The 13,725-nt window shown below is 44.1% G+C and overlaps 1 protein-coding gene across 16 annotated transcripts in view; it reads left to right on the top strand.

Moving 5' to 3' along the window:
- LOC100711527 (receptor-type tyrosine-protein phosphatase mu) overlaps window positions 1-13,725 on the top strand; it is a 219,651-nt gene that overhangs the window by 28,973 nt on the left and 176,953 nt on the right. For all 16 annotated transcript variants that reach the window (XM_025910167.1, XM_025910168.1, XM_025910171.1 and 13 more), the window contains exon 2: window positions 10,895-11,008. In XM_025910167.1, coding sequence (XP_025765952.1) covers window positions 10,895-11,008 — 114 coding nt within the window. The remainder of the gene's footprint in view (window positions 1-10,894; window positions 11,009-13,725) is intronic.

A 13,725-nucleotide genomic window follows, 5' to 3' on the forward strand; every position in this document is an offset into this window, starting at 1 on the left:
TGAAAGACATGACATTTCCTGGTGCCACTAGGTGGCGCTCTACGTATTCCTGACAATGGGCATATCAATCTGTTCAGGGCGGGTCTGACATCATCCCTGTAAAATCTGGTACTGATCAGATTGGATTTCATTGAGTTACACTAATTTGTTTCTTCATGGCGAGACCTCAATGTTCGCCATGCTGCTGGGGTCACACCCTTCAGCGAAAACTCACAGTTTTCTCTGTAACCCAAGACCAACTCCTTAAGGCTTTCCTGGACAAATTTGAGGCTGCAGATGTCACCCATTACAATACTGTACCCCAAAGTGTAAAACATGACACTTCCTGTTCCCACTAGGTGGCGCTGTCCCTGATGTCAAATATGGCACTTGAAATATGTTCAGTGGTGGAGCCTTATCATATTTATGCTCTTTGGTCCAGATGGGACAATGTATGACAGAATGAGAGGCAATACGATTTTCATGGCGAGTCATCGAAATTCGCCGTGGCGCCACGGCCTCACCGTATCCCGAAAACTCAAAAGCTCCGCAATTTAACATGGCCCAGGTGTGTAGTTGGCACTGACCAAATATGAAGCTTAAACAATGAAATCCCAAGGAGGAGTTCGAAAAAGTTCGAGGCATGGAAATGGCAAAATTAGAGCCAAAATGTCACCTTCACTTCCAAATGGCGGATTTCCTGTTGGGTTTGCATCAATGGGCCCACAGACTTTTTTGTTCGTCTTGGCATGATACACATGTGTGCCAAATTTCATACATGTAGCTCAAATGATGTGTTCGTAGGGCTGCATTTAACAAGGCATAGGTGGCGCTACAGAGCCATTTCCCAATGCTCATATGTAAAACCATTAAAATACAAAATTTTTCACCAGACCTGGCATGTGTGCAAAATTTCATGAGTTTTTGAGCATGTTAAAGCCCTCAAAAAGGCAATTCATTTCAATGAAAAATAATAATAATAATAATAATAATAATAATAATAAGACACAGAGCAGATACAATAGGGCCTTCGCACTCGAAGTGCTCGGGCCCTAATAAAACCCCACCCTTTCCTATTGGTCGAAAAAAGTACCGTGTCGACCAATCAAAAAATGATATGGCAACGTGGCATCTAGTTGTTAAGAAACGGGTGGAAGTTTTAGGAGTGACGGCGGTGTTCTGAGATGTGAGAGATTTGAGACGTTTAGCGCAAATCTTGTGTAGTTAGTGTGTAGTTAGTGTGTAGTTAGTGTGTAGTGTAGTCAATAGTTTTGTTGTGTGTGTCAGAACAATGAGGCGACTGCTGAATGTTACAGGTGTTACAGCAGTGATACATCTGCTGTTGTCACACCTGCAGGTATCAGGCTGTTGTTCTCCTTTATCTCATAGTGGACAGAAATTATTTTTTGGAGTGGCACAAATAATTTGTGTGGCATCAGATTTGATGCAGAACAGCTGATTGTTCTGTAAATAGTTTGAAATGTTTATTTAAAAACGCCTTGGCTGCATTAAAAAAAAAATAGCTGCAAAAAACTTTGTTGTTTGCCAAACTGAGTTACTTTTTTGAAGTAGTAACTATATAATTAATTGCCCAGCATTGGTCATTATATGCTGTATTTGGCAGACAGAGTTACGGACTCTCTCCCAGACCACAGACTCATAATACAAGTCAGAGCTTTATGGAAAAAGAAAGAAAGAAAGAAAGAAAGAAAGTTGTGTTTTCAAAATTGGAGTTCAAGTTATTTTTACTTCCAATAGTGTTAACATACTACACAGGTCATGAACAGGATTTTTTACATTTTCATTGTAAGTGGGCTAAAGCAGTTAATTAAAAGTAGTCTAACATAAATGTAAATGCTGTAATTTGATTATTTTAATAAACCGTAACTTGGATGGATTAAATGCTGGCGTGACCACAGTGCACACGTCTGATGTCGCTCACAGTGGTCCAAGGGACGCTCAGGGAGTTTGTGTGTTCGCTCAGACACATGAAATATTAGAGGGAACATTGGTGGAAACATTATGGGTTCGCGGAGTCAGACGTGGATCAAATATTGTGCAGTATTTTGAAGTTCACTAAACATAGATGTTTACATTTTTCATTTATTTTTTATATTGCAAACATTTGCACTGTAATCAGTATTTGCACACTATTTTAGATTATTTTTTGACAATCTTTAAAGCCATTATTCAATACATTGTTATTGTTAAATAAATATCGTCAAATAATCGAGATCTCAATTTCAGTGAAAATAATCGTGATTATCATTTTTGCCAAAATCGAGCAGCCCTACATACAGTACAATACAACTTTATTTATAGAGCACATTTAAAAACCAATGGTATGCCAAAGTGCTTCACATAAAAGACAGAAAATAAGACAAAAATATTAGGTCAGTGTCACTAATACACAGGAATAGCATAAAATGCATATTAAAGCTTTAGGTGAACGGCAGCGTCAGAGGTGGTAGTCCAAAGGTCCACGGTTGGTCTGGGTCACTGAGAGATGAAGGGAAAAAGTCCCATTTTCTTCCATCATGTGACATTAATGATGACAACCGGAGTTATTTTAATCCCACCTACGACCACCACTGTGTTAAGGTGTGTGTTGGGGATCTTTGTCTGCTCCTCCAACTGTTGTGTTGTTTTACATGTGCAGCTCACTGTCTGTTTTTCAAAATAAAATGTCAGGTTTCATAATAAAAGCTTGGCTAGAACAATGCAGCTGTATAAACCTGATGCTGTGATCATGTGTGATCTGATCTTGGGCTTTTAGACAATCTGCACTCTGGAATAAATGTCCAGAGTAAAACTTGGTTGGTTCAAGCTGTGGTTCCTTTAATGTCTTTGAGTTCTGTTGTTTTTACTGTGTTTGTGCTGACACACATGTGAAGCGTGAGTCAGCCGCTCACTGATACTGGAGTCAGTCTGAGAGAAAACCTCCTGAAGCTGCAGCGTACTTAACATTCCTCTGATCACTCAGCAGTGGTACTACCGAACAACAGACTCTGTGTGTGTGTGTGTGTGTGTGTGTGTGTGTGTGTGTGTGTGTGTGTGAGAGAGAGAGACAGTCAGAAGGTTTCAGATGCTCTCTGCAGTCTCAGATCACATGACCATCCAGAAACACAACAAAGTTGAAAAATGAAGACCAGGTTTCTCACGTGGTTTGTTCAGCTCTCCTGTGTCTCACTGTTTCTTCTTCTTCTTCTTCGGTTGTTTTTTTGTTGAGGCACTCCTGCCTTTTCCTCCTCATCCACCACACACAGATCTCCTTTGCTACGGCGGGATGCTCATTGAGGCTGACATCACTCAGTTTCCTGATCCAATCACTGCTTCATCCCTAAAATCAAATTCAGAGTTAAACTTGTTTCAGCTCCAGTGATGTGTTGTTGCTAGGCCCCCTTTGTTTTACCCATATTTTGTTTCAAACTCCACTGCAGTAAACAATTAAACACATAAAAGTAAACTGCAATAAATTACGGGTTGCAATAAAATAAACCACGAAACAAACCAGCTTTATGCTATAATTATTTTACCTTAGAGCTGGGCGATATAAGATTTTTTCATATCACGATATGTTTTTTTCATTTCAGGCGATAACGATATATATCACGATATAAGCCAAATAACTATATTTGTAAGATTTAAATGTGCCGTTGCTCACAAGTAATATGTGAAATAATTAGCAGCTTGTTTTAATTAAAATATTTATTTCCCATAATAAGTTCAACAGGGCAGATGTACTTAAGGAACATGAGACTTCAGTTTCAGATAAATAAAGGCAAATATTGCAAACTACACAAAAGGCAGCCGCTAAAGCGTTTAAGTTTCAAAATAAAACAAACAAAACAGACCACTAAATTGTCAATTCCACTTAGAAACAAAATGTTAATTCTAAAAATAAATCTTAGGTCGTTTTACAGAAGAACAGACAAAATTGACTAACTTTTGTCAATATCAAATAAACTGAGAACTAAAAGGAAATTCTCAATCTCTCCTTGTTGTATAGCTTAGCTTTTCAAACAGTTTTAACAGTGACTTTAGTCTGACAAAAGCCGAATGATGAATTAGCGCTTTCAGTCAGAGATTGAGCATGCACCGCTTTATTGTATTTCCAGACTTGCTTTCGGCACAATTTACAGTGCGCGCTACTCTGTTTTTTGTCAGACTTGAAATAGCCGAAATACCTTCACACTACGGAACTTCTGTGGCCCTTCCGTTCGACAAGCTCTCCGGCATTGGAACCATCATCTGTTTTTTCTTCGGTAACCTTCGCTCACGCTCTCGGTTGATTTTTCTCTAGTTGGCAAACTCCTTTCCTTTATTACCCGGGCTGCACGGCTGCAAAAACAAATACACATGTGTGCCTTGGCACTTGTGCTGTGATTGGTTTGGCTCTGTGCTACTTAATTTGGATTGGGGAGATGAGGCCTATCGCAATAGTTTAATTTTTCTATCGAGAAAAAGTTATTTCGCAATACATATCGTTATCGTTCTATCGCCCAGCTCTATTTTACCTATAGTTGTTTTTTCTTTTCTTTCTTTTTTTACTGTGTAAGAATATTCAACACTCAATACATTTGTATTGTACAACTGCCTCTCTGTGCAAAATGGGTTCAAAAACATAAACAGCTGTGGGATACTGTTTGTCTGTGATTTGAACCAGGGGACCAAACTGTAGCAGGATCAGCCTGATATCGTTTGTATCCCATTCTAACTTTACTGTATAAAGAGCTAACATCACCAAAATTTCATTATAAGAAGTGTTTGTAAACCATAAATCGAGAATGTGGGATACTGTGATTTGGGTGAGCCCAGCGCGTGCTGCCGACGCAGGGGAAACATATTCTGTCGGGATACCTACCTTGGATACCTACTATTTCTCACCACCGTTGCGCAGGTGAAGCTAAAGGCTAGACATGCTTGATCATATTTTCTAGTCTTTGGTTTGGAAGCATGTTTGGCGATGCTTCAACCTCTGCTTTGTGTTTGTGTGGGAGCCCCGTCAAAAACCTGTCCAATATGCTAGCAGTGTCCAAGCAGTGACACTGAATCACCTCAGCTGCTCCTTTCAGTGGAGAAATAGAGCTCTACTCCGAGCTCCTCGTCTCCCCCGAGGCTGAGGAGACACAGTTCAATGGAAGCTCATTGGCCTCGAGGGTAGACGTCAAGCTTCACCTCCTGGCCCTGCGCCTCAGCACGGTGCCCAGCTCACAGCAGTCGGCCGTGCTGAGTCGTCATCCAGGACTAAGCCGTGGCCTCATGCAGCTCGCCTTCCTGCTCTGACAAGGTCTTTGTTACGTCTCCTGGTTTAAATAAAGTTTGTTCACTTTGAGCTGCTCTCACATTCAAGGATCAAAGAGTTAAAGAAAGTTTTTCAGTCTGAGTTGTTAATAAAAACTCGGAGGAGGCTGAAGGAGCTTTAGAGACAAAACCACAAACGAGTCATTTTCCTAATCAGGACCAGATGGCTTTATTCAGCCTCGCATACTTCAGAGAGAGAGGGAGAGGAGGGCAAGGGCGGCTCCACCCAGGCGCAGCGCCAGCCCTCGCCTTGTGTGATTGGCCGGCTGCTGACAGATTAGGCTGGATTAGAGCAGCAGCAGAGGTCTAATCCGGCCCACCAGCAGATCAGCGAAATGTTATCAGATCTCTGCGGAGTCCGAAGGAGTCCGGCTGCTCCCGCGAGCGGAGCTCAGAGCCCGAGTGTGGGAGGGAGGACTGCCGACCTCCTCCAGTTGTTTCTCCTCCGGATTCTTCGAATGTTTCCTCTCCTTGTGTCATTTTCTCTTTCTTTAGCAGAAATCCTTGCTCCTTCTGTCTGCCTCCTGTGTTTGATGGTTTCTTATCAGTCAGGTAGAACATGAAACAGCGAGTGACGTGAGGTCGTCTCAGTTTCTGTCTTCCTGTTTTTGCTCAACATTCACTGAACTGCAACAGTTTCTCTATTTCTGTCCCGTCGTCGGGATATTTCTCACCTTATGTCATTTATTTATTTATTTCATGTTTGGTTAAATTCAGTTTTCTTCTTTCTCCTTGGACTCATTCCTTTTCTCTGTCTTTTAAATGGTTCATTGATCTTTTGTCTCAGATTCTTCATCGCGTTTCTTTTTAATTCTTCACTTTTTTTCTTCTTCATGTTCTCTCCTTTCCTGCGCTCTGATTGGCGGGTTTGTAGTTTTTCTTCTTCTCTGTTTTTTAGAATAAACTCACTATCTCACCATTGATAAGCTGAACCTGAGTCTAAATACCGTTGGGCAGGTCATGGGATGGTTTGGTAACATTTAGCCGCCTTCAGAGTGAATGGTAGCATCACACAGTCACAGATACCTGCTGATCAGTATCATCCAATCAAAATCCCAGAAATTTTCTCAGCCAAACTTGAGCTCCGCCTTCGTAGATGTTCTGGAGTCTTTTGTGGTGAGCGTGCATACATGCCCGTGCTCTACTTAGAGCTTTTCTGATTCAGGTCTTTCTGCAGCTTCCATAAGTGACATCTTGTGTGGAGCTCCTGCTCGTCAGTGGGTTCAGGTGAAGTGTTGGTTCCACTTGTGGATCATGGCCCCAGCAGTGCTCAGTGGAACGTTCGGTAGTTCAGACGTTCTCAGTGGAACCTTTGGTGACTTTGAAACAATAAGGTTTGCTGGTCTCGTAGGGCTCACTGGTTTTACCCATCATGACATGTATCTGGTTTTCCTGCATCATGTCTCGCTCTTACACATAAGATCATCGTAGTTTGATGGCTCGTTACCAACATTTCATGCCAGGAACACCTTTAGAAATATATTTACTTAGAAAGTTCAACACTTGTTTTACCTGCTGTGTTATTGGTCAAATTTAAATTGCTCCAGAGGTCCAGTTCAGGTGAAGCTAGCAGACAGCTAGCAGCTATAGCCACCTGTCAGTCACAGAGGCCACGCCCCTAATCATGTAGACTTTAAGCCTTGAAACAGGTGGCGTTATGAACGGGGACATTATCTATCAAGACCAGCTGGGTCACCTGTGTGTGGGCGGGACATACCTGGTTTAGTTGATTGATTTGGTCTGAGGTCAGTGTGATCTTTATTGATTATTGACTGGACACTGACACAGGTGTGCACTTTGAAATTAGACTTTGGGTTCATCTGTAAAGGGTTAAAACTCCTGATACAAGTTTTAGGAGACGACGACTCACAGTTATTGATCAGAAGACCGGAGAATAAAGAGGGCAGGCGATCGATCACTGAACATTATGATTAATTACACCTGCTACACACATACACACAAGGCAGAGTGTGTGTACCCTCAGGCTGTGTTTTCTGCTCTCTGTCATCACTCTGCCGGCATGCACACACACACACACACACACACACACACACACACACACACAAGGAGGGTGTGTGTGTGTGAGAGAGAGATAGAGAGACAGAGAGAGATCCCTGGAGGTGTGTGTGTGTTTGTGTCATTTCCTGTTGAGGCGAGTCGAGGCGAAGAAGAAGAATGCCCGACAGCGTGTGCTCCCTCTGAAACTCTCAGCTTTGTTTTCTGTGATGAGACGAGGGCAAACAAACGGAGCGGGACGGACAGACAGGAAGACGGCGAGCGTCAGACGAGCTCGCCGTAAGCAGCTTTACATCCACGCGTGTAGAAACAAGATCAATGTGAGAACGTGTTTCAGTTGGACTGAATACAGCTGATGTACAGTACTGCTGTCAGAGTAAATGTGGACGGTGTGAGAGCGACAGTGTTGTAAATCAAGTGCACCCCTCTGTGTTCTAGCTGTTTACTTCCTTTGGTGAAAACATGAGTGTTGAAGCTCAGCAGGTTCCTGCAGGTGATCCTTACCTGCACCTTCACCTGTGGTTTGACCTTTCATGACTGATCAGTTAACGCAGTTCATTTAGAAAGGAAAAAACCCTAACTCTCTCCTGTCCATGCCAGTCTAGCTCATTAAGCTAAAAGTACCATGCAGCACCAAACCAACAATCAACCGCATCAGCTGCTAACAGGACTTGGATCTGGTGATCACCACACTCCTCCCCTAAGGAAAGGCGACTCCTAGCCTGAGTAATATTATTATTTTTTATCATTTCATATTAGTTCTTCGTGCTGTGATGTGTCCTCCTCTTCATTATTGATTACAAATGTCAGCAAGTTTTTGTTTTGATCCTCCCCGCCTGTTTTGCTGTTACGTTCCTCAGGATACCCAGATGTTAGCCCAGTATTAGTGCTGGTGTTGGAAAGCCCAAAAAGTTCTCATCCAGAGTTTCCTCTTCAAATATTTCTCGCAAATGGTGTTGTTGTTGCTCCTCCAGTTGTGTGGCTGTGGGATAACAAGGTGTTAGTTTTGAGACATGGACTACTTTCATATCCTCCCCCAAATCCTCCAAAACTACTGGACCAGCCTGCTGCACCACCCGGTATTGTCCTTGCCATTTGGGAGCCAACTTGGCAGTGAAAAACTGTAAAGTGCCAGGAGGATTGTCACGATTTATACATCGGGGAAACCAAACACCAGAGCCACCTCGTCAGGCCAGGACTCTGCAGTCCATTTACACCTACAGACCAGTGGACACTCTTTCAATGATGAGGATGTAACATCCTGGACAGGGAGGAACGCTGGTTTGAGGAGTGCTGTGATTGCAGACATTCCCCAACTCTCTGTGAATGGTACTCATGGCCATTGATCAGTAATCTTTAATCAATGATCTTTGATCGGTGGTCAGTGGTCTTTTTGCATGTTAATGATCATAAACCGACCTCACAGCCTGTTGTTAGTCAGTGCTGCTGGTGTCAGTCATTACTGTTTATAAGGTTGGAAACCTGCAGTCAGCTGAGACTGAAGGAGTCACCTGATGGTGATGATAATGATGACGATTATGAAACGTTCCTCCCACTGAAGATGTCCAGGTGAACAGAACCAACGTTCTGGGGGATTTTCTTTTTCCTCACCTGGATGATTGAGCATCAGGACATGTCACTCAGAAATGTTGTTTGTCAGCTGGTTTATAGTGTGTGTTCAGATGCTGCACACAGCAGCAGCTTCTGTGAAAGCCAGGAGAGGGGCAGCCAATCAGACAAAGAAGGATTAATCTGACCTGTGAATCATGCAAAGCTGCTCTGGTAGAATAAAACGCAGGATGTGGACCTGAAACATTAAAACCAATAAAACCAAGGTTACATGTGTTGTTGCTTTATCGCCACACGTCAGAGTCACAGTCAGTTCACACACACACACACACACACACACACACACACACACACACCTCTTCCTGCAGTGTTGGGCGATCATGAGGCTGAGATTGGTTTTCTGTGGGAGAGAGAGAGCTGACTGTGTGTGTGTGTGTGTGTGTGTCATATAGATGCACATTGATAGAAGCAGATGAAACAGATTGTGTCTGGTATCTGTTGATGAGCTAACACTGCCCAGCGGGACGAGTGTGTGTGTGTGTGTTTAATGTGCCTTCTGTTACAAAGAAAGAAAATGAGCCTTCCCGCTATTTAATGTCAACGCTTTCAGATGACAGCTCCTCACACACACACACGAGATTAATAGATGTAAACCTCCTCCTTCCTCTGTCTAAATTCCTCCATTCATGCCGACACACACACACACACACACACTTACACACTGTGTGTGTGTGTGTGTGTGTGTGTGTGTGTGTGTGTGTGTGTGTGTGTGAGACGGCATGCTGGGAAATGGTAATGAACTGGAACTGTCTCACTCTGAAGAACGTTATATGTTTACAAGCTGCTCTCTGCTGACGAGCGAGAAACAAGATGGAAGTGCGACTTGAACGTCTGCATCGATGAAGCGATTAATCAATGAGGTGATTGATTCGCTGATTACTGGTCGAGCGTTCTGGTTTCCTGCTTCACTCTGAGGATGTTGGTGCCTGTTTCTGTAATGGAACTAAACGCAGTACAAACACGCGTGACCCAGTTACTCTGAATACATCATCACATGTAGGTACAAAGTGAGAAGCAGAGTCTTCAGAGCTGATTAAACTTTCTCTGTAATTATTTCAACAACAGGCTACACCCAGAGTCCTGTGGGGTCCTGTAGGGGGCTGTGGGGGTCATGTGGGAGGAAGAGACTTGAAGAAATAAATATGTGGTTAATGCTCCAGCTGATGTATGAGGGCCCACAGGTAACCGATGTGCTGACAGTTTAAAGCATTAACAGTGGAGAAAGAAGGAACTGCATGATTTTAGTTCCAGCGTCCAAGCAAGTGTTTCTACACCAGCTCTAATTTCTGTTTCTTCATCGGCTGGAAGACAGCGAGAGAACACAGACTGTAGACTGCTCACCTGGTTAATTTAAAGTATGGAGTGGAAGGGTTCATATCGCAGGTTTAGTATTAATATGACCTTTTACTCTTTACTTCTCATTTTCCACAGTTCATAACAATAATCATAAGATTCATTTCATATCATCCAAATAGAGAGAGGGGAAAATAACAGCCTCACTTCTAAACCACTGAAGAAGAAATGATCGTATTGATCAGGTTCTGTAAACACAGTGTAGTCGATCCTGTGGTCGCATTAATGTGTCATTAGCATGCAGCATCTCCGTGTCTAAGTCTTTAGGTGGAACTTGCTGTGATGGAGGTGATGAACTCATTAACTCTGCTCATATGAGTGAGATCCAGCCAGGTTTCTGCCGCCAACCAATGTTTATCCCATCGTCAGTGGGGCTGTCCGTAGATATTTGAGCCTCTGTGGATCAGAGAAAATCCAGACTTGTTTTTTGTCTGCTGTACAATCTTTGGAAATGGTTCCAAGAAATCACTCAAAGCCCACAGTTCCCCTGACATTCATGGATCAGAGAACCCCGTCCACAGCCTTAAAGCCGGGGCCTTCAGGAACAGTTTTTCTGTAATCCTGTCTGTGGTTTCACGTAAGGTAACTGAGCACCCGTCTGTCTCTTTTTCAGCCTGTCTATCTGGTCGGTCTCCTGACTGCATGCTGGTCCAGTCCAAAGAAGACGACTTTGACTGGGAGCAGGGCGACACCCGAGACCGATCGGCCACCCCCTGGATCCCTGCAGGTACTGTTTGTCTTTCTGAAAGCACCGTCAGGACCCGCAGTCCTCCTGCAGCTCGAAGGTTCCCTGGGTGTTCCTCAGGGAACCATTCTGTGTCTCCTGAAGCTGGGTCCTGGTGGTGCATGCATGTCTTCCTCTGACTCTTAAAAACCCTGAAGTACGTTTGTGTTGTGACACACATACATTGGTCATCAGCATATCTTTGCCTCTACAGTTCTGCTGTTGCTCATTTAACCAATCCTGCACTTGATGAGCCGAGGCTTAGAAGTATTTAGAGTTTACAACAAGGTGCAAACCTCCGGGTATGTTGTTAAACAGCTCGAAGAGCTGCTTGGGTCTGAAAACAAACTCTGGAGTCCTGAAAGCAGGAACGCTGCACTTAAGGGGAAATGGCTTCATTAACCAGGTGCCAGCCTGATCCAATCACAGAGTGCCAGACCGAGCTGTGTACATGTTGGTCTACAACCAGCCCCCAACCCTTTGTCAGACACATGGGCTTCCAACCGACGCCCTTTAAATGGCGTCTTTCTGCTCTGCACGCCAAGCGGCGTTACCTGTCACTGCGTGCCACACACCTGTAACACGGTCAGTTAGGCTAACCTCGGGCGTGACAGTAATTCCTCCCGAGCAGCCGAGGACGGCAGTCATAACCAGACAGAGAGGGAGTGTTCTCACTATAATCAACAATTGTACAGGTCCTTAAACACAGCACTGCAGCGCTTTGCACCTGAAGGCAGCACTGAGGGAAACGCTGCTGCAGCCTTCCTGTTATCTGCTATTGACCTGCCACTGTGTGTGTGTGTGTGTGTGTGTGTGTGTGTGTGTGAGCAAGCCGCCGTTTGTCACATGCTCACAGAGGTTACCCTGCTGACGAATGAGAATGCAGCACTCTTAAATCACGGAGCCAATCACGTGAGAGACAGGCTGAGCGAGGACACACAGAAAGGAGGTGGTTACTGTCCTGTTCAATGTGAGTTATAGAGGAGGAGGAGGAGGAGGAGGTGGTGAGAGGAGAGTTTGTCACCTTCACTCTTTTCTAATAAAAGAGGATTTTTGTGTGTTTCAGTGTGTGTGTGACTAATTGCAGCCAATCCAAGCAATCAGAGAGCAAACAGCTTCTCTCCCAGTGGACACAAACACACACACACACACACACCCTCCTCCTGGTTCGATCTCCTCCCGGCTGATGTGTGGAGCAGTGTGCAGGACGAGACAGGGCATTAAATCTAACACACCCTACACAGCAGAGACCAAACTCAGCCTTCTCCCAGCCCGAGCTCGCGTCGGAGGAAAAACTGACCAATCAGAAGCTGAGGTTCTGTTCGGAGGTGATGGGTTCCAGCAGAGACGGCTGTTATCGGGTCAGAGTTCACTGCCGCACTGTGGCCCTTTGTTAAAGCTGTTAATAAACCTCACTGATCTGGAGACAGTCAGTACTAAAACATCTGGAACATGTGGAGCTTCATGGAAGCACAGACACAAAGCAGTAACATGCAGGAGTGATCTCAGCTCGTTTCTGTTTCAGCAGCTCACATCTAATTCGTTAAATCAAATATAATGTTTCGGGCCAATAGCAGGAAGTGCTTAATATTTGTTCTGGTGTGTTTGGGCGCATGTCTCTCTTCTGTCTGTGTCCGAGGTTGCCAAGGACCAGCGTCATCCCACCGCCTTTACTCTAAAAACAGACACTTTATCAAAGGGACTTCTGCATGTGATATCGGTGGGAGGAAAAACTCCACACAGACAGCATTCTCCAGTGAAAGTGGTCTGGTTTAATACTCCACACACACACACACACACACACACACACACACTGAGCTGCAGCGAAGCATCGATTGACCAGTGATTGCAGGCTCCATTTAATGTTCTTATAAATGGTACAAGTTCAATCTAATCTGAGCCATGTAGCGCCGGCTCTCTCTCTGCTGTCAGTGTGAACAACAGTAATCTTCCCTAATACCCTTTCCTGCTGCACACACACACACATACACACACTGTCTCAGCCTCTGGACTGAATATGTTTCTTGCTCTGATTTCTTTCTGACTCCTCAGTTGTTAGCTGTTTGTTACTGCTCACAACGAGCTGAGCGAGGGTGTTAAACTTCGTCCCCTCTTCATTGTCAGCCTGTTCCAGCTGAGATTTTTAGATCATCTAACCTGATCCTGGATAGCAACTTTGCTGACCTTACTCTTTGGTGACTAGAACGTCTGGTCAGCTAAAAATAAACGAGTCCAGACCAGATCAGATGCTGGTCATACCATGACATCACGGATATATTTAGCTTCCTTACAGACCAGCTGAAGCAGCTGAGTGCAGTGAGCCAACAGTACAGTAATTATTAGTTTTGCAGGGAAAGCAGTTGAGGCAGTGGAAGATGTTCCTGAGGTTTGCTTCTAGTTTGTAAAGTTGAAAACCAGATGTTCATTAATAACAGACTTCAGAGCCTTTCAGTGTTTCCAGTTCTGTTAGTCCGGTCCATTTCTACAACCCATTTACTCAGTTTATTAACAGCTGGGTCAGTCAGACCTGCAGCCAACAGTGACAACAGGAATATCAGGGCACGTTTCCAGAGCTGTGAGAAAACAGGCCTGAACCCGACAGAGTCTGGGCTTTAACCAGCTCCTTCTTGGAAATGAGGTGTACATTTCAATGAGACTTTTTACCCATATAAATAAAGGATAATAAATACAACCCAGCAGTGTCCAGTCCTGATCTCCAC

Source organism: Oreochromis niloticus, linkage group LG9, assembly GCF_001858045.2.
Source record: "Oreochromis niloticus isolate F11D_XX linkage group LG9, O_niloticus_UMD_NMBU, whole genome shotgun sequence".
Classification (NCBI taxonomy): Eukaryota; Metazoa; Chordata; class Actinopteri; order Cichliformes; family Cichlidae; genus Oreochromis; species Oreochromis niloticus.